The following is a 19,184-nucleotide window of genomic DNA, read 5'->3' as shown; positions in this document are numbered from 1 at the left end:
CGGCTCAGCGTCTAGGCTTCCAATACAGAATGACCTTCGTCCCATGGATTGATGAATTAAGTGGTCATGGCCAACATCTAGATCCAGAGCATCGCAGTCATGGCGCTGAGCATCAAGAGCCCTCCACCGAGACTCTTGCCCAACACAGCACCCGACTCACCCGTCTGCTCAGCCACAGCCGCACTGCCCGTCGCACTCCCCGTCGGCGTCACACTAGCCATACTCGCACTTGCCGAAACATTCCCCGTCTCCATCGCATGCTCCCCGCCCACACCCCCATCCACATTAACATTAACCGTCGCACTCGCACTCGCGCTCGGACTAGCCTCCGTCTTCAACCCCGAACTACTCGCACTAGAACTCTTCTCCCCATCACCATCCTCACCCCCACTCTTCTTCACTTTCCCATCCCCGCCATCAACAACAATACTCTCAAAAGACCCACTCAAATCGCCATACTGATAGCTGGAACCGGGATTCTGGTTCCTCACCTCCACCTTCTCCACCACCATCGTAAAAGGCGCAGCGCTGTAATCCGTTTCGCCGCCCGCCCACTCGATGGTGCCCTCGGCGTTGTTGGGGTCGCCGCCGGCCCAGATGCCGATGCGGACGTTCATGGGGGTTTGGGGGTAGTTGGAGCCGCCGTTGGCGTCGGAGTAAGAGAGTGTGCGTTTGGGGGTGCCGTCGACGAGCCAGGTTGTGGAGGTCGAGGTCCAGGCGATGGTGTAGTTGTGCGATGTGGATTGGGTGTCGGGGATTGGGGCGTCGACTTCGCGGTCGTGGGTTGTGGTGTTGCCTTTGCCGAAGTAGTTTGCTGGGGGGGTGTTAGTTGGGGGTTCTTATATGTAGGGATAGGAAGAATGGTGGAAGACTTACTCTGCACGTTCCCGGGTTGTCCACCTAGCCACTCCCAATCCACCTCATCCAGATCATCACTCTCGAGAATGGCACTGCTCACTACGCCCTTGCCGGGTGCAGCCTTCATGACGAAGCTCACGCTGCCGAAGAAGATGTACCAGTTCGATTGGATAGTGGGTGCATCACCGGCTTTGTTGATGGTGAACTCCGCACCTTTTGACGTGTACTTCACATCGCCAGCAGTGACCTTCCAGTTCTCATCGTCGGCACCGGTGGTGAAGTCGTGGGTGTAGACTGACTCGGAGAGTGCGGTGTCTGCTGGACAGGATTTCTTTGTTGGGTCGCAATCTGTGGATGTTTGGGCGAGAGTTTGGGTAGCTGAGAAGAGGACGAGGGAGAGGGGGAGTAACGAGACGTTGGGGAGATGCATTATGGAAGATGTAGAATTAAGTCAATCTTCTGTCGATATTGTGAACGAATGACTTTTAAAAAATGATAGAGAAGGGACAGAAACAGCGACAGTGAATCCAGCAAAGAGGAGAAACCAAGTCTTGAAGCAAGAGGCTGAAGATAAGCACCACAAGGAACCCGCGTACCCACCTACTTTAATCACAATCTACAAAGCTTGCCATGCTCAACCCTCCGCGTGGCACGCACCTCCTCATCAAGGGGTCACCAAACCACACCACTCTCCACAGCCCCCGTCACTGTGGATCCCTTGAATTACCATCGTCAGCTCCCAGATCATTCCCTGTACCCAAAGATACGGGTGCCAGGACCAAGCATCCACCATTGATAGCGAGAACAGCAGCAGCGGGAACGAGAGGGTCAGGAGTGGTTACGCGAATTACAGGTACCAACTCTCGGCCCGTGTTTAAAGCCGCGTGGGTTAATGACGACGCTCGACCCACTTGGCGATCCCGAAACTCAATATATGCGAGCTGGGAGTGTGGCTGGTGTGTCTTGCTAAGTATAGATAGCTGGGTACGCGAACACGATGTTGGGTGGATTTGAGTTTTTGTACGATGAGGGTTTTGTTAATAGCGGAGTGTGATAGGAGGATTTTGGGTGTTGCTTGTGTCGATTATACGGAATGTGTGGGTTGTGAGTGGGTAGTGCGCGGCGCATCTCTCCGTGCTTGTACGGACGGCGTGTGGGTCATCGCACAGAGAGTAGCTCGGCTGTCCTTGGGGTTAATCTTAGTCGACACTCGCTTAGACAGTTAGATTAATCGCAAGCTTAGCTGTCCTTAGACAGTTATAGCCTAGCGCTAGCGCCTTAGTAGCTGCTCTACGTTTTATTCTTAACCTTATTCTTAACCTTATTCTTAACCTTAGCTAAACTAAGATTTAACTATAATTATTACTATAAACGTTTATCTACTAAACGCGCTACAAGTAATAATAAGCTAAGTTCTAACTAAGTATAGACTTATAGCAGACTAAGGTAACAGTAGAGAGAATATACTTAGTGTAGTGCAATCTAAGATAGCTCTTAGCAAGCGTTAATATAAAGAGAGCAAAACTAATATTAATTTAGAGGTAGCAAAAAGTAATATAGATAGTAACAGCAACGTTAAGAACTTTATTATACTAGCAAAGGTACTCTAAATAAAGAATATTAGTAATTAGGTAAGACTAGTCTTTAGTTAGACTAGTCTTAGACTATTCTTAAGCTAACACCTACCTTAGTAATAGTATTATAAGTATAGCAGTCTTCTTCTATATCTAGCTAGAATACTGTTTGCGTCTATTATAAGAGTATAAGACCTTAATATAGAATAGTCTTAGTTAACTCTAGTTAGAATAAAGAGAGTAAGACCTAGGCTATTATACGTTAGACTCTATACTGTATATATAACATAAATATTAGCAAAAATATTTCTACTAAGAGATGCCTCTACTAAGTTAGTACTTAGTATAATCTTAAGATAAGACACTCTACTAACCTTGTAAAGAATAAGTTTACTACACCTACAGTTGTAAAAAAATATATAGTTAATACCTATGCAGAAGCTATAGGTAGAATAATCTTAGTTACATCTCTATATTACTAATAAGGCATAGTACGCTATAGCTAGCTATACTCTTCTTATATAAATAGACAGTTAACTTAGTAGATATTAAACTACTTAGGTTAATAGTATAATAAGTATAGACTAAACTTAGACAAAACTACACTAATATGTATAGCCTACTTTAGTCTAGTTCTTAAGCGTACTAAGAAACTAAAGGCGTATTACAATGTAAAGTAGCTTTACTGCAATTATTAGCTTAGAGCTAACTAAGTAGTAGTATCTAGGTTAACACTTAATAAGGTTCTACCTCTAGACTATTACTAAATTAGCATTACTCTAGACAACGCGTATATTCTACTATTTAGAGATACAGAGTTCTAAGAGAAGCAACGTTAAGAGTAAGAGGCAAGTATTAGTATATTCTTAGATTTATCTTAGCTAATAGTTATTAGTTACGCAACGTAAGAAGAACTATAAGATTTAATAGAGTTACAGAGAGTACTATTAAGTTGCTAGTATATAGAAACAGAGTAAGTAACTATTAGAGTTACCTTAGTATACTCTCGCTTACATTAAACAGGCTATTAAGTATAAGGCTACTTATATTGCTGCTAGAATTTTAAAAAACAGCTATAGATGCAAGACCTACTATAGAGAGAAGCAAGGTAAGTTAAGACCTGTCTTAGTTTATACTTAACTAATAATACTAGTTTATCTAGAGCTAGTCTCTGCGCCTAGTCTAGAGTGCAAGACTTTAGTAAAGTTTACTAATAAGAGCCTTACTCTTACTTATTATATATTGCCTATACTATATATATATAAGAACTGTCTTAGTTAAATCTTAACTAATAATATATAGGCAGGCTAAGTCTATAAAGTAAAAAGAAAAGAAGGTGCGCAGCAAGAGTAAGAGTAGCTAAGGTAAGAGTAGCTTCTAATTAGTGTCTACTAGGTCTAGTTTAAGAGAAATTAAATAAGCATTAGGTTAGGTAGCTAATCTATTTAGGCGCATAGTCTTATAGCCTCTATAGACTTATTATAAGGCGTCTTACATAGCTAAGAGTAGACTTAGTATAGTCTAGTAATAAGCACTATAATATATAGTCTATACGTCTAGTAGCATACTTAGTAATTTCTATTAGTGTCTATTAACTTAGCTACCTATTCTCTTTGCTAATCTACTCTACTATATTAACTAGAATAGCTAAATTCTAGAAATAGATTAGTCTTAGTAGCATCTAATTATAGCGTCTAATAGAAACTCTAGTTAGCTAAGCTATAGTATACTATTACTAACAACATTGTTTCTAGGCTTTACATTACTAGCTATTAAATAGAAGCCTAAGAGACTAGATTATTCTTAGAAGAAACCTAGTTACAGTGCTGCGTTAGCGAAGCCTATATTAGTAGAGAATCCGCTAGCTGCTCTAGGCGTGTAATCTTCTACAGACTAAACTAAGTCTAAACTAACTATAGCTACTAACCTAGCTCTACTAGTAGCGCAATTATTTACTCTACTTAGATACAAGTCTCTAAATCTAGGTCTGCGCATTAAGAATAAGACTAAGAATAATCTGTAAACCTCTCTTAATTCTAGCATATATATCTCGCTGTAGTTAGATTTAATAGAGGTATTAGGTACTACTCTAGGTAAAACTACTCTAAAGAAGACTTAGTGCAGTCTTAATATTAGTTTTGTATTATCTACTCTAGCTTAAATAGATCTTTCTACTTTAGACTAGAATATATAGGATATACTAAATGCAGAGAGTCTAGACTATACTTAGTTTAATCTAGATACTAACACTCTAATACCTAATAAGATTTAAGCAGCGTTTGCTAGGATTTCTTTCTAAGAATTATCTTAGTCTAATTACTAAGTAGCGCCTCTATAGCTAGCTACTACTGCTGCTATAGACCTATTAATAATAGGTTCTAACTTCTCTACGTATAAGAAGTCTTTTTAAGAGATAATAATAGACTCTATAGAACGTTCTACTAGTTAGGTAGACTAATCTTAGATAAGTCTATAGCTAGCGTATAACCTAACTTAGTTTTAGCACAAGGTAGTTAAAACATATAGTATTAGTATTATTAAAGGCTTCTGTATCTACCTAGAAGGCATAGAGGTTAAGTCTTAGACTAATCTATTTAGTAATTTACTAGAAGTAGAGGTAAATATAGACTCTATACCTGCGCTAGAGAACATAGAGCTAGAACTAACACTCTTTAATATAAGTAACTTTGTAGATTAGACTAAAAACATAAGCTTAGACTATACTTAGATATAACTCTAATAAGGCTAACTCTATATAGAAGAGCTATATTACCTACAAAAGCTATATATCTAGGCTATATAGTGCAACTTTTGTGCACGTAGTATATAACTAGAGCATTCTAAGTATAAACCTAACTAACGTTATTTACAGAACTATAAGAGAAAGGTTTTCTAGTACCTACTAGAAGCAAAGTATTGCATATCTAATATTAACTTTAGCGTTGCTAGAGCAAACTCTTAACATTGTTTAGTTATAGTATATTATAAGTAGTGTTGCCTTAGAATAATCTTAGACTTTGCTAATATAACTAGTTAACCTTTATATTCTATCTAACTGCTGTTTCCTACATAAGAAAAACGCATAGCTAATAGGTATATCTAGACCTATCTTAGTTTAGTTCTACCTAGCTAACATAGTAAAGTATATTAACCTAGGCTACACTAAAGTAAGGTAGGCGTCTAGCAATGTACTAAGGCACGTTGTAGACTCGCTTACTAGTATATAGTAATTAATGTAGATCTATCTTAGAGCATTTCTACTAATAAGTAAGCCTATTATTAATCTATTAACGTTAATACCTTAAGAATCTATAAGAACAAAATCTCTAAGAGCGTAAAAGATGCACTATTTTATAACCTAGTTAATAAGAAGGTATATACTATTAGTTTAGACTTAGTTATATCTTAATTAATAGAGACTAGAGATACAACCTCTCTAAGCGCGTCTAGTATATATACTAACTAGGTTTAGTACGTACTGCAGAGTAGACTTAGTAAGATCTTGCTAATTAACAATAGAAGGCTAGTAAGAACAAAGAGAAAGCGCTAAACCTTATAGTTAATAAAGAGGGTATACTTAAAGCTAGAGCGTTAAGACTATACGTAGACGTATATTAGAATTAGTGCAAGACGTATATTACTATATTTAGAGGTATATAATAGTGTAGACTTAGTGTACTCTAAACTAACGCCTTTAGTATGCCTAGACATTAAAGTAGATTCTAACTATTGTCTTATTACTACATTTAATCTAGAATTAGTAGTACGCTACTAGATTACAATAGCTAGCAAAGTAGAAGCGTGCGTAGAGATTAGTCTAAGTCTATACTAAGTACTAACCTATCTACAGAAAGAAGAAGAGGGCTCTTAGAAAGAGTAAGCGCATAAGTAAGAAAGGTAAGCAGCCTAGGTCTAAATTAATTATTAGTAAATTATTAGAAGGTAGAAGAGAGTAAGAGTATTCTAGATTTACTCTAAATAGGCAAAGCTAGTACTAATAGGTGTGCAAAGAGTTTTAATTTGCATATAGACACGCATAGAGATTATTCTAAGTAGATACTAGGTAGATACTAGGTAGTAGAAGAGTAAGAGAGCACTGCTAGCGTCTGCGCTAGTTAGAGTAAATAGATAGTAATATCTTATATTACCTTTTAGGTTATACCTTTGTCTCTTTTACTATCTACTATATACACTACTAGTAAATATATTAATATACTACTTACTACTACTACTAACTAGACTAAGTTAGTTCTACTCTTAACGTTAATAACACTTACACTATATTTAACGCAATAGCGACTACGCCTAGCTCTAGTAAGACTAATCTTAGTGTAGTCTTAAGTATTAAACTAGATGCTAGAGATAAAGTAGAGGCTAGTATTATCTTAGGTTAATCTTGTATAAGGTCTCTAAGAACTCTAGAGAGGTAGAAGTTTAGTCTAGACTAAGTAGAAGTTGCTAACTTTGCTATTACTCTAAAGAGAAGAGTCTATAAACTAGAAGACTATATATAAACTTAGATTAGTCTTAGTCTATACTTAGTTACGCTTATATAAGACAGCCCTTGTTTAAGAAGTATAAGAATATTCTTATCTCTACTAATAACAAGGCGCCTATTAGCTTACTATTTCTACTAACTGTATGTATATATAGATTAGTCTTAGTGTACTCTTACTAATATTAATAGATAGAGATTAATAGCTAGAAGGTAGTATTTATTTCTAAGAGGCTTCTTAACTACACTGCGAATATAAACATTAGAACTGCAGCACTTGCGCTAGCATACTACAAATATAAGACTATAGATTATATAGCAACTAAGTATAATTCTAACTAACTAGTAGTAGACTTAGTTTGTAAACTATTCTACAATATTAAAGCACTTTAGAAGAGTGCACCTTAAGCACGTAAGTCCTCTTAGAACTAACTTAGTTTATTCTACCTAACTAATATATTTAGTACCTTGCAGCTAGCTATATTCTAGGTTAATAGGCTTAAGGTAAGACTAGTTTAGTTATAACACACAAGCTTAGGCGTAAGTTAGTTTATACTTAGATTAGTTATAGCTAACCTTTATTAGAGTATTATACTAAGCTATATAAGTATGTTAAGGCGGAAGAGAGAGAAGAGAATTAATCTTAGATTATACTCTCTTTGCTCTTCTACTACTCTAAGCCTAAGAACAACCTAGCCTCTGTCTCTATTCTACCTATAGCTAGTCTAGTCTCTACGCTATATTCTGCACCTGCCTCTACTATAATTACTGCACTACTAGTTATATTCTAGACTAGTTTTAGTTAGCTAGGTAGCCTAAACCTTCTATTGCTAGAGCTTAAAGCAAACAAGGTAAGTATATTTAGATCTGTCTTAGTATAGTCTAGCTAATTACAACTTTAGATCTGCGCAGTTGTTGTAACTCGTAAAATACTTAGAATTATAGATATTAGGTATGCAACGTATAAGGCTGCTAGCAGCAGAAGAAATAAACGTAGTAAGTATAGAAACTATCTTAGTTAGGTCTTAACTAATGTATATATTAGCCTGCCTAGATATAGCCTAACTTAGTTTAGACTACTAGGTCTTAACTCTACTAGATACAACTACTATTTAAGAATGCATCTAGGTTATAATAGCTATATAAGTGTAGTCTTAGATTAAACTTCTTAATATACACTAACTCTATATAGAAATGCGCATAGTAAGAGATTAAAATAGAATAGAGAGATAGGTAATAAGAGAGTAGACTAAAACTTAGATTTATAGTACATTAGCTATAGTTATTAGAATATAAGACTTAGACTAGACTAGGTTTAGTTCTAAGGTTTAGACTATAGAGGCGGTTTGAAATACTTAGCTACTTAATAGTTAGATAGGTAACTAAATAATAGACACTTTGTAGAGCTTTAGCTTAAGTCTAATAGAATTAAACTAAGAATAAACTATAGAGAGACGTTTAACATGCCTAGCATAAGAACTTAATACCTAGAGAACTCTTAGCCTTTTTGTAGTTAGGTATCTACTAAGTTAGGTCTAAATACTGTAGTAGATAGAATTAAGTGTAGACTTACTCTAGAACTATTTAAAGAAAAGGTATCTCTAGTGTTATTATTATAATTAGGCTCTTTAAGCAACGCTATAAATAGATTAGCTAGGTCTAGTGTAAGTCTACTCTTGTCTACATTAACTAGTAGGTCTTAGCGTTAACTATCTAGTGCAGTATTTAAGTGCACACTAAGTGTACTCTTACACTAGCTTATACTCTTACTACTAGATATAACTACGTTACTTGCAACATTATCTCTAATATACAATATAACTAAGTTTTGTCTAGATACGTTATTAGTTAGAGAAGTTATAACCTTAGAACTAGCTGCTACTATATTATTCTGCGTATAACTATCTAGGTCTAGCGTAAGTGTAGACTTTATTAAATCTCTCTTGTTAGCTGCGTATATCCTCTCTTCTGCACTTTTTTAAACTTTCTTATCTATATTACCTAGAGCGTCTTCTAGACTACCTTCTTTAGTGTGTATCTAGTTAGTTAGGTTGTATTTAAGTGTAGTCTTGCTGCTTGCTCTAGTAGGTTTATTCGCAGTATTACTAAGAGAGGTGCTAGCATTAGCCTAAGACTTAGTGTTCTTATAGCTAGAGTTCTAAAAGACAAGAGGTATTAGCAAGAACTAAACTAAGTGTAGTTTTAGCGCATGTACGTATACTTGTATCTACACTATTATATAGCCTTATAACTATATTAGAGTTAATAACTAGACTAGGTTTAATCTTAATATTAGATTTGTCGCGTAGAAAGACTAGAGAAGAGAGTAGTGTAGTTAGAAGATTGCGCCTCTAACAGGCTCTATTTTCTAGAATATAGAACTAGTAACCTAACTAGATTAGACTATAATTACTCTTAGAGCGCTCTGTACTTACGCGCTAACTGCGCTGTTTACTTAGAACTAGCTAGTTCTATTATCTATTCTCTAAGCCTTACACTCTATACAAAATAAGTATAGTCTTAGTAGACTCTATAACTAATACGCATATAAATTCTTATAAGATAGCGTAAATAGGCTGCTTCTATAGCAAATATACTCTACTAAAGCTAAGTTTATATATTAATAGAAATATACTTAGACTACTTACATTCTATAAGCACATCTTGCAGGTAGAAGAGTTAGCACTAATATTAAAGTTGTAGTGTAATTAGCTCTTTACATGCTAGTATAAGAGAGAATCTAGATTCTTTATAGTAATAGTAGTCTTAGATTATACTTAGTCTAATGTTAATATTACGTTGCTTACTTAGTATAGAAATAGAAAGAGCTCTAGTTAGTTAAAGTGTATTATATACTTCTTATACGTAGGCTGTATAGGTTAATTACACTAAGACTATACATAGAAAGGTCTGCGTATATAATCTATAAGTTTAGAAGCTCTTATACAGCGGGCTATAGTAAATAATAGAGAGAGTATAATAGAGGTAGAGTAAACTAAGATAGATCTTAGCTAAGGTTAAGAATAAGATTAAGTATAAGGTTAAGTATAAGGTTAAGAATAAGAAGTAAATAGAAAAAATAGAAATAGATACTAAGTAAAGCACATAGACGCGCTAAGACACTAGTGTTACTATTAATTAGCTTTACTAAGATCTAACTAAGTTGCGTCTAGCTATTTAGCTAGAGTATGTTTAGATATTTAACCTTATTCTTAACTATATTCTTAACTTTATTCTTAACCTTAGCTAAGCGCACTGCACAGCGCGTAGAGCTAACTTAGTGTAGTCTACCTACGCGTTTTATTCTTAACTTTATACTTAACCTTATTCTTAACCTTAGCTAAGCGTACTGCGTAGCGTATAGAGCTAACTTAGTGCAGTCTACCTACGCGTTTTATTCTTAACCTTATACTTAACCTTATTCTTAACCTTAGCTAAGTATACTATATAGCGCGTAGATCTAACCTAGTGCAATCTACTAATGCGTCTTATACTTAACCTTATGCTTAACCTTATACTTAACCTTATGCTTAACCTTATACTTAACCTTATTCTTAACCTTATTCTTAACCTTAGCTAAGCGCAGCGCGTAGCGCAGAGCTAACCTAGTGTAATCTATATAGTACCTCTTATTCTTAACTGCAACTATTTCTATAACTACTATATTCTAAGATTAATATAGAGTTTGTAGAGCATACTTAGTTAAATCTAGCTATATTACGTTATCTCTTTGTCTCTTGCCTATATTATTGCTTTGTTTAGATAAATAAACGTTATTTAATTAAACACAGTACTAGTATTATATTACTACTACTCTATAGTGTTAACTTAGGTAGATCTTAGTAAAGCTTAAGCCTGTAGATTAACTATAGAGAACTAGTTCTTAATTCTACTAGTCTAATATTTCTAGAATACAGCAAGTATTCTCTTAGTATTTACTAACTCTTAAGCTACTATCTGCGCCTAAAGAGCGCGCTCTTAGAGAGACAGAGGTATAGCTGCCTACTTGCCCGCAGTTAAGTAGCAACTTAGAACATTCTTAGACGCCTATTAGTATAATATAGGCACTAAACTACGTTATATATTTATAACAGAAAAGCTTTATATAGGTAGAAAGCTTCTAATAGGTAGTAAGCTTTCTATAGGTAGTAAGCTTTCTATAGAGAAGGAACTTGCTAGTTAAGATTAACTATGTTTATTAGCGTAGAGAGAGTAGAGTAAGACTAGTCTATACGTACGCCTTATGCGCATAAGTATATACGTCTATCTTAATTATTAGTTAAACCTCTAAACTACTATAGACTAGTTAGTTAACGCTAACTATAGAGTAGTCTAGGTGTATTCTTACGCTTAACTACTTAACCTCTAGGCTAGGCCTTAGAAACTAGCTAATAGACCTATAGATAACTAAGACAACTCTTAAGATAAGCTTCTAGATAGGCCGCGTAGAATACTAGTAGAAGAGATATACTATTAGCTCTATAACAACAAGCGTGCGTTACTCTAGACTACTTCTAGACTATTCTTAGCTTAGTAGTCTTAAACGTTCTGCCTATTACGCTCTTTGCGTCTAGCCTTATCTAGAGTAGTTTTTAGACGTGCTCTTAGACTAGTATTTTTATATATCTATCTAAGACTATAGACTATATAGGCCTTATATACCTTACTATTACTATAGTTAATAACTTCTATACTGCGTAGTATTAGTGTAGTGTCTATTAAGTATACTCTAAGGTAACTTACTTACTAATAGTCTTTACTAGAGACATAGCTCTGCCTATAGAGTTTATTTTATAATAATTCTACTCTAAATTATTGCTATCTTAACGTTAGGTATTCTACTACACTTTAGACTTAATAAGAGACTTTGCAAGACATAGGCTTACAGCGTATATACCTCTATCTTCTTTATTCTTTACCTAGGCGCTAATTTTGCTATTAGAGAACGCAGCTAAAATATTAGTCTAGTATAGACTTAGTATATTCTAGACATACTAATTAGACTCTTAATAAATTAGTTATATTTCTCTAATATCTTGCAGTTAATAAGATTCTTAATAGCTCTATTTAAGCTTTCTATATTCTAGTTTATACTCTAAGTTAATTCTATAATCTCTCTTATAAAGTAGACTACGCAAAACATAACAATATATATAATATACTATCGCTAATCTCTACTATCGCGAGTAGTATATATAAGGTAATTGCTAAATTCTGTAAATATATAAGTAATCTTAGTATATTCTACTAGTATAGTAACGTACTACTAAGCTACTTAGTGTACATATCTATAATAATAATTTAAATTCTAGTTCTATTTTAGTAATACTAGTTTACAGAGTATTCTGCTGTGCGCTATTCTTAGAATACTCTAGTAAACACCTTCTAGTACATCTTTCTAGTGTCTCTATTAACGTATACCTGCGTAATTATGTAGACTACAGTACTATATTAGATTAGTCTAAGTAAGAACTATATAATATACATTTGCCTAGGCTCTCTAAGTAAGTAGTAAAGGTAATCTCTTATATAGATTTTATAGCTACACGCTTAAAACTTATATTAATAGAGAACTAGCGCTAAGAACTATCTTAGAGTAGAGTAAGTTAAGACTAGAAGAACGTAATAATAACTAGGTTATTTCTATTATAGTAGAAGTGTTTAATGTACTAGGCAACGTTAGTCTAGAGTATACTAGAATTGCTTCTATTCTACACTTACTCTGTTTAGCTTTCTATGCTCTGCTTAGTAACGTATCTTAATACTCTTAATTCTATTATTATAATATATTATAGTTAAATTCTTCTTATAATAGAGCGCTTAGAGTATATTAAGATTATTTAGAGAGGCATATAGCTTAGCTACTAACACTAGGCCTCTATCTTAAAGTAGTTTGCGGAGAAAATAGTTTTATAACAAAGTTACTAGTTAGAATTAGTTTTAGTTAGCACTTAATTAATAGTGTATACATACTTATGTTTTAATTACCTTCTTGCATAGTGCAAATAATTTAACGCAACTCTTTCTCTATAAGTAGTAGAAGCTTAGATAGTAGAGGTAGTAGGTAGTTATAGTTATTATAGAATACTATAACAATTATAGAATTAGTCTTAATTTTAACTAGAACAAAGATATAGAAGACGTTTAGATATAGACCTAGTTCTAGAAATTGCGTTAGAAAGTTAATAATTAGTTCTTTACTAGCAAGGTAGGTAATCTCTAGTTAATATAAGTATTAACTAAGATAGCTCTTGCATGTACGTATAGCAGGTAGGTTTTCTTACTCTATTCTACTCTATAACATAACACTTAGTTGTTACTAGAGATATATAATCTTCTTAGAATTATTGTATTAAGAAGAGTATCTCTAAGTTATATTTAGAAGAGATTTTTCTTTTAAAATGCTTACTCTGCTAAACACTAGAGTTGTATTAATAGGCACACACGATGTAGTACTATAGAGTTTTAGACGTTATCTTATAAAGTTAGTCTACACTTAGATAAGTCTCTATATTAGTATAGCATAGAGAAGATATAAGACAGCTCTTAACTTACAATAACATTTATATTCTGCTAGATAGTAGGCTAATAAGTCTTAGCATTATACTCTTTATATAAAGTTCTAAGACAAAAGGTTCTAATTACAGCTATAAAGTAGCTACAACTATTAGACTAAACCTAGTAGAATCTAGATTACTATATACCTATAGATCTCTTACTATATAGAGTTTCTATTCTTATAGAAATAGATCTTATGTATAGTGTTAACTATACTCTTACTATAATAAGAGTAAGATAACTCTTATACCTAAGAACTAAGCGCGCTGTAGTATTTAATACTTTAGCACTTATATTTGTAGTAATAGCATTTAATATTGCCTAGAATTTAGACTCTTATACTATAATTAGTCTTAGAATTCTTTAACTTATTTGTATCTTTTTTCTAGACTTAGCTATAGCTATACTAGATTGCCTTGTAGGCGTTAGTAAAACACTAGAATAGACTAAGTGTTCTCTTATACCTTAACCGCTAAGAGAGCCTAATATTAGGTTTTTACATATAGTAACTCTACTACGTATATAGTGCTAGTAGGTAAGGTGTAAGAGTATATTAGTACTATAGTTGTGCAAAAGAGTACTAATGCCTCTAGAGAAGTAGTCTAAGTACTGTCTTAATTCTAGATAACAAAGTTATTATTAGCCTTAACTTCTGCTTTGCTGTTTAAATTAACTAGTATATTAGGTTTAATCTTAGTATTATCTAGGTAATAATTACTAGAATTACTATTAACGTTAATGTCTAAGAACTTAGGCTATTATAAGTTAGAAATAAACTTAGTGTAATCTAGGTAATGTACACGTACGTCTTTAGAAGGCTCCTCTAGGTTTAGCTAGTAATATACGTTCTATAGTAGTATAAGAGAGGTTTATACTAGTAGCTTAGCTACTATATAGGTAAACTAGATATTACTTTGCTTATTATTAGCGCAAGATGTAGACTATAACTAGACTAAGTGTACACTAGACTCTTAACTACTCTAAACGCTACCTACTTGTATACGCTTTATTAGAGATTCTTCTAAGTCTCTTCTAGATACTACGTACGTAGAAGATACTATAAATATATTACAAAATAGGTCTAATAGTATACAACTACGCTAAATAGAGCAACTATAATTTGTCTAAGATAAATTAAATTAGTAAGAGTCTAGTGCAAGCTGCGCTATAGCATGCCTAGGTTATGTATATACCTAAGAGAAAAGGTTACTTAGTTAGTAACTTATCTAAGTATAGGTTTAAAGGCTTGTTATAGTTAATAGTGCTACTAGTAGTAGTATTAATTAGTAAGAAGTTAATAGTAACTAACTAGAGTCTATAGAATTAGACTAGATATACACTATAACTAGACTAGATAGTAATTAAGCATACTGCGCGTTAGCTAAGAGACTTAACTATATATAGTCTAAGGTTCTGCTAAAGCTACGCTGCAATTTATTATAAAGTAATTATTATATATTTAACCTAAAGTAGTAGGTCTGTATTACTAGAGTAGTCTCTAGGTATAGTCTAGGTTCTATCTCTGCGTAGGTTGCCTATAGCTAAGCTAATAGAGAAGGCTTCTATGCTACTATAGCATTAGTAATAGAACCTAAGTTTATTAGACTATACTAGGTACACACTAAGGTTAAGAATAGAGATTTTAGTTCTGCGCATCTTAGATCTAGATCTATCTTAGTCTAATCTAATATAGTGTTAAGGATAAATAAGCTAAAAATTCTAGGGTACTAAGCTATCCTAGATACTAAGTAAGGACAGCTAAGGTGCGCCTCCGCAGCGCTCGCTAAGGTTACCTGAGGTCGCGCTGCAGGACAGCCGAGCTACACTGTTGTTATCGCAGTACCGAGGTTCTTGTACGACAGACACGATGTACATAACAAGTGCGTGAGATGTACGGTGTTGGTGTTGCATCGAGTGTTGTGGTGACACGATGATGTCGCATGCGCTTCTCCCGCCGAGAACTCCAACTACTACTCTAACGACCAACGCAAAAGGAATGTAGGCAGCAGACACATTTACAGGCGTTGATCCTCTTGTGAGGCAACACAGCTTGTGGCACAGCTGGGTATATCGGCTTCATGCTATGCTGATGCACCGCTATACGGCATGGCATCGACATCGCGCATGACAGAGCTATTCTTGCAGGTCCCCCCCTCATCGCATCACAGACCCCTTTCTTTCACAACTACTACGCTCGGATCAACTCACTCATCAGCATCGCACCGCACCGCATCTCGCCTTTCCTTTCCTATCCATAGCACGGCGTCGGCGAGACACGAAAGGACCGGGCACAAATTAGAGCGAGAGCCGAACACGAGATAGAAGAGTCGTCGCAGTCGAGTCCAGGCCGGTCGACTTCACGTCTTGAGCCGATATGGCTGTGTTCGAGAACAGCGCTTATGGTTATACATATTCGAAGCGATGCACCGGCACATCTCAGACAAATTTAATCCGTATCACAAGTTCGCACAACCACCATGTCTAGAGCATCCAGCCTCAGGCAAAATCACGCATCTACGTCTCTCGAACAGCCAAATTGCGAACATTGCACTTAAAAGCGCACTATACAATTGAGTCATAATCGTAATGCTTCTATCGCGGTATCCCATTTCCAACAACAACACATCACCCGCCAACCGTAACGAGCGCAGAGTACTGTTCCATTGCTCAGCAAAAACAGGCTAACCAGTGCAGTTCCATTCCCTCCGTTCCCGCCATTCCACTCACACCCTCTATAGATACGCAGCACTCAGCACCTTCCTCACCGCGTTCTACCGCGTCTTCTTGATTTCCGTCGCCCACCCCTCGATGCCCTCGCCCTTGCTGCCAACCGGGATATTCAAATCCACACCCTCCATGCCTTTAGTGTCTTTCAAGAATTCGTGACCTGCCATTCCGCCCGCGTTGGCGCGGTCGACGGGTAGTAGTTCCAACATGGGTAACAGGAAATCGGCAATCTTCTTACTCTCCTCTGAGCTGAAATGATATTTCTCGTGGAGGACGTCGGGAAGGGCCCAGTGTCGTAATCGGTGAATGTTACGCAGCTCGCCTTTGCGGTTGAATATTTCCTGTGACCATTTTCCCGACATGCAGAGGCCCTTCGGGAAGGTGCCTAGTAGCTCGATGATTTGTGCGATGTGGTCGTCGTCTTTGCCGTACTTTGTGCCGGATTGTGGGTCGAAGAGGTAGTCGCCGGTGATCAATTCGAATGTCTAGTATTGTTAGTCCACGCCTTTCACGTTTGGTGGCTTGCATACCATCGCGGCCATACTCCAGACATCAGTACTGGCACCCCATTTGCTACCCAGGATAACTTCTGGTGACCTATATTGCCTGGTCTGGATGTCGTTGGTAAAGTGGTGTCCAACCCAGCAGGCGTTTCCAAGATCCGCAATCTTGACTGATATGGTTTCGAAGGCGTTTTCGACTTGCTGCTCGAGCTCGGTTTTGCCGGACGAGCTGCTGGGTTTATCGAGGCTGATACCCGATACCTCCTTAGTAAGGAGATCACTGACAAGATTAGTATATACTCGAACATGGACACGAGATAACTTACGCGGACTTTTCTCGTTGCTTTTGCGCGTCGTCGTCGCTCGACTTTATTCCGAGCCGTTCTGCCATGGACAGGCTGGGGCCGGCAGATGGAGTTGCTAGAGCACCACTCATTACGACACCGTCTGACGAAGAAGGAGGACTCGGGATAGTCGTGGGGGAGTCTTTACCTGTACCCTCGCTCATAATCTTGTTGAGACTTTGTGTGTTGCCGGGGAAGCTGGAGAGCTCGGCCTGGTTGAAGCTCGCGTTGAGCGGGCTGGGGAGCGGCTGGCTGCCTGTGATGAGGGTCCTCCGTCTCCGCCTGCCGTTTCTAACGCTGTCTTCGCTGTCCTTCTTCTTCGGTTCGTCCTTTACGTATGTTTTTACGATCTGCTCGACGTCGCCGATTTCGATGAGGACATTCTCAGGCTTCAGGTCGGTGTGGATGATGCCGCATTCGCGATGGAGGTAGTCGAGGCCCAGCAAGACCTGCTTTGTGATCTGCTTGACCAGCGGCATTGGTATACCGCGGTGGTTCCACCTCTTGATCAGGCCCAGTAAATTCTCTCCCAGCACCTCAAACACCATGCAGACGTGGACGCCGTTCGGGCCCTTGTGGTTGAAGGAATCGAGGAGGCTGACGACATGTTTCCGGCCGGGGTGGTTCTCGTTCGCGTCGACCACCTTCTTGAGGAGCTTAATCTCGTCGAGGGCGGTCTCGGTGTAGTGCGCAGCGGAGCGCACGACCTTGAGGGCGACGTGCTTGCCGCTGGTGTTATCCCTCGACAGCCAGACGGTCGAGAAATGGCCCCACCCAAGCTTGCGCACAATCGTGTACTTGCCGTCCTTGTACTCCTCGCCGACCTGCACCGGGTGGTAGCCGCCCTTGCAGTAGTCCTCCGAGTCCTCCTCGTCGGCTGTGTTCTCGGCCTCATCGACCGACGACGACGACGAGTCGGGCGAGTGGCTTAATTGGTTTCCGTACATCTTGTGCTGGGCGAGCGGCGAGTTGGCGTTCTGCACACTGCGGGGTTGAGGTCAGTATAAGGTTGCGGCAGTCAGGGCATGTCGGGCGCATTAAAATAAGTGAAAGAGGGGGGCGCAGGCTGGGCGGGCGGGAGGGGTGAGGCTGCAAGCGGTGGTGGAGGGCAGTGGTTGCGGGTGGTGGTGGTGGTGAACGTACTTGTACTGAAAGGAGCCCGTCGAGCCAGCGGGCGAGGCGTTCTGGTTGCCCTGGTTCTCCGTGGTGATGATGGGCTTGAGGTCCTGGCCCTTCCGTCGCTTCTTGCCGCCGTTGCTGTTGGCAGCCTGCGCGACCTGCTTGGCCTTGTTGATGGCCGCCTTCTTCATGTCGGTGCCATTCATGGTGGCTTTCCCCGCCACGCGCTGGGCTGTGGGCGGGACTGAGGCTCGAGGGCTGCTGGGATGTGCGTGTGCGGTTAGGCGCTCCGGACGCGTTGGGCAGCGCTCATGGGCAGACGCAGACTACTTGGTATGGGCTTGCAGGTGTACAGCGAGGGCAGTGTGGCTCTTCTGTCGCACTGCCTCGCGATTTCTTCAATTGCTGGACACGGGCTTAGCGCTCCCCTCGCCAGCCTATCGATGTCGGGGCTCTGATTGGTGCTCTGGTGGGGGTTTGCACGGGTGCGCGATGCTGCGACAACCACGGGAGATGACTCGCTGGGAGAGATGCGTGATTAATCAAGTCCGACTCGCTTCTCGGAGAATTCGATGCGACTTGGGATGATGATAGAGATGGTGACGGATGGCTGGAGCGCGTCAAAGCCGGAGGAAGCGGTAAGGAAGCAGGCCAGACGAATTATGACATCAGTCGACGCCTACGAATAGTCGCCTGCTACCACATTAGTTCGTCCACGCAACCTTGGAAGCCAGTTTTGCCCAAAGCCTTGCGTCTTGTTAATTAGCGCAGCGAGCACCTTGCCTAGACATACCGGGCCGGTACCAGTAGAAGCTGCCAGCTGCTAGGAATGCTTGTTGTTGCGACCCGATCTGCAGCACACGTGGGATGTCAACATCAGCATACCAACTGCACCTGAAGACCCTGGACCACATCATGCCACATCTGTATCTTCCAATTCATCATTTATACCGCATCTGAGGATCTGGAGGTAGCGTCATGCATGATGTGTGCCTTCCTATCTAGC

General features: G+C 38.4%; 2 protein-coding genes across 2 annotated transcripts; both read right to left on the bottom strand.

Annotated features, from left to right (window-relative positions):
* Window positions 1-77: 77 nt before the first annotated feature.
* J4E83_005480 (uncharacterized protein) lies at window positions 78-1,288 on the bottom strand (the record flags this gene model as incomplete). The annotated part of the gene is made up of 2 exons (XM_049332399.1): window positions 78-814; window positions 877-1,288. 2 exons carry the CDS (start codon window positions 1,286-1,288, stop codon window positions 78-80), a joined length of 1,149 nt encoding a protein of 382 aa, XP_049188207.1.
* A 14,968-nt stretch (window positions 1,289-16,256) lies between these two features.
* J4E83_005479 (uncharacterized protein) lies at window positions 16,257-19,092 on the bottom strand (the record flags this gene model as incomplete). The annotated part of the gene is made up of 5 exons (XM_049332398.1): window positions 16,257-16,697; window positions 16,743-16,995; window positions 17,042-18,043; window positions 18,203-18,436; window positions 19,088-19,092. The coding sequence occupies 5 exons, from the start codon at window positions 19,090-19,092 to the stop codon at window positions 16,257-16,259; spliced, it is 1,935 nt and encodes a 644-aa protein (XP_049188206.1).
* Between the last annotated feature and the right edge of the window lie 92 nt (window positions 19,093-19,184).

Source organism: Alternaria metachromatica, assembly GCF_023757995.1.
Source record: "Alternaria metachromatica strain BMP 0045 chromosome Unknown scaffold_11, whole genome shotgun sequence".
NCBI lineage: Eukaryota > Fungi > Ascomycota > Dothideomycetes > Pleosporales > Pleosporaceae > Alternaria > Alternaria metachromatica.
The sequence above is the reverse complement of the archived record's forward strand: the minus strand, read 5'-3'. Positions and strand labels throughout refer to the sequence as shown.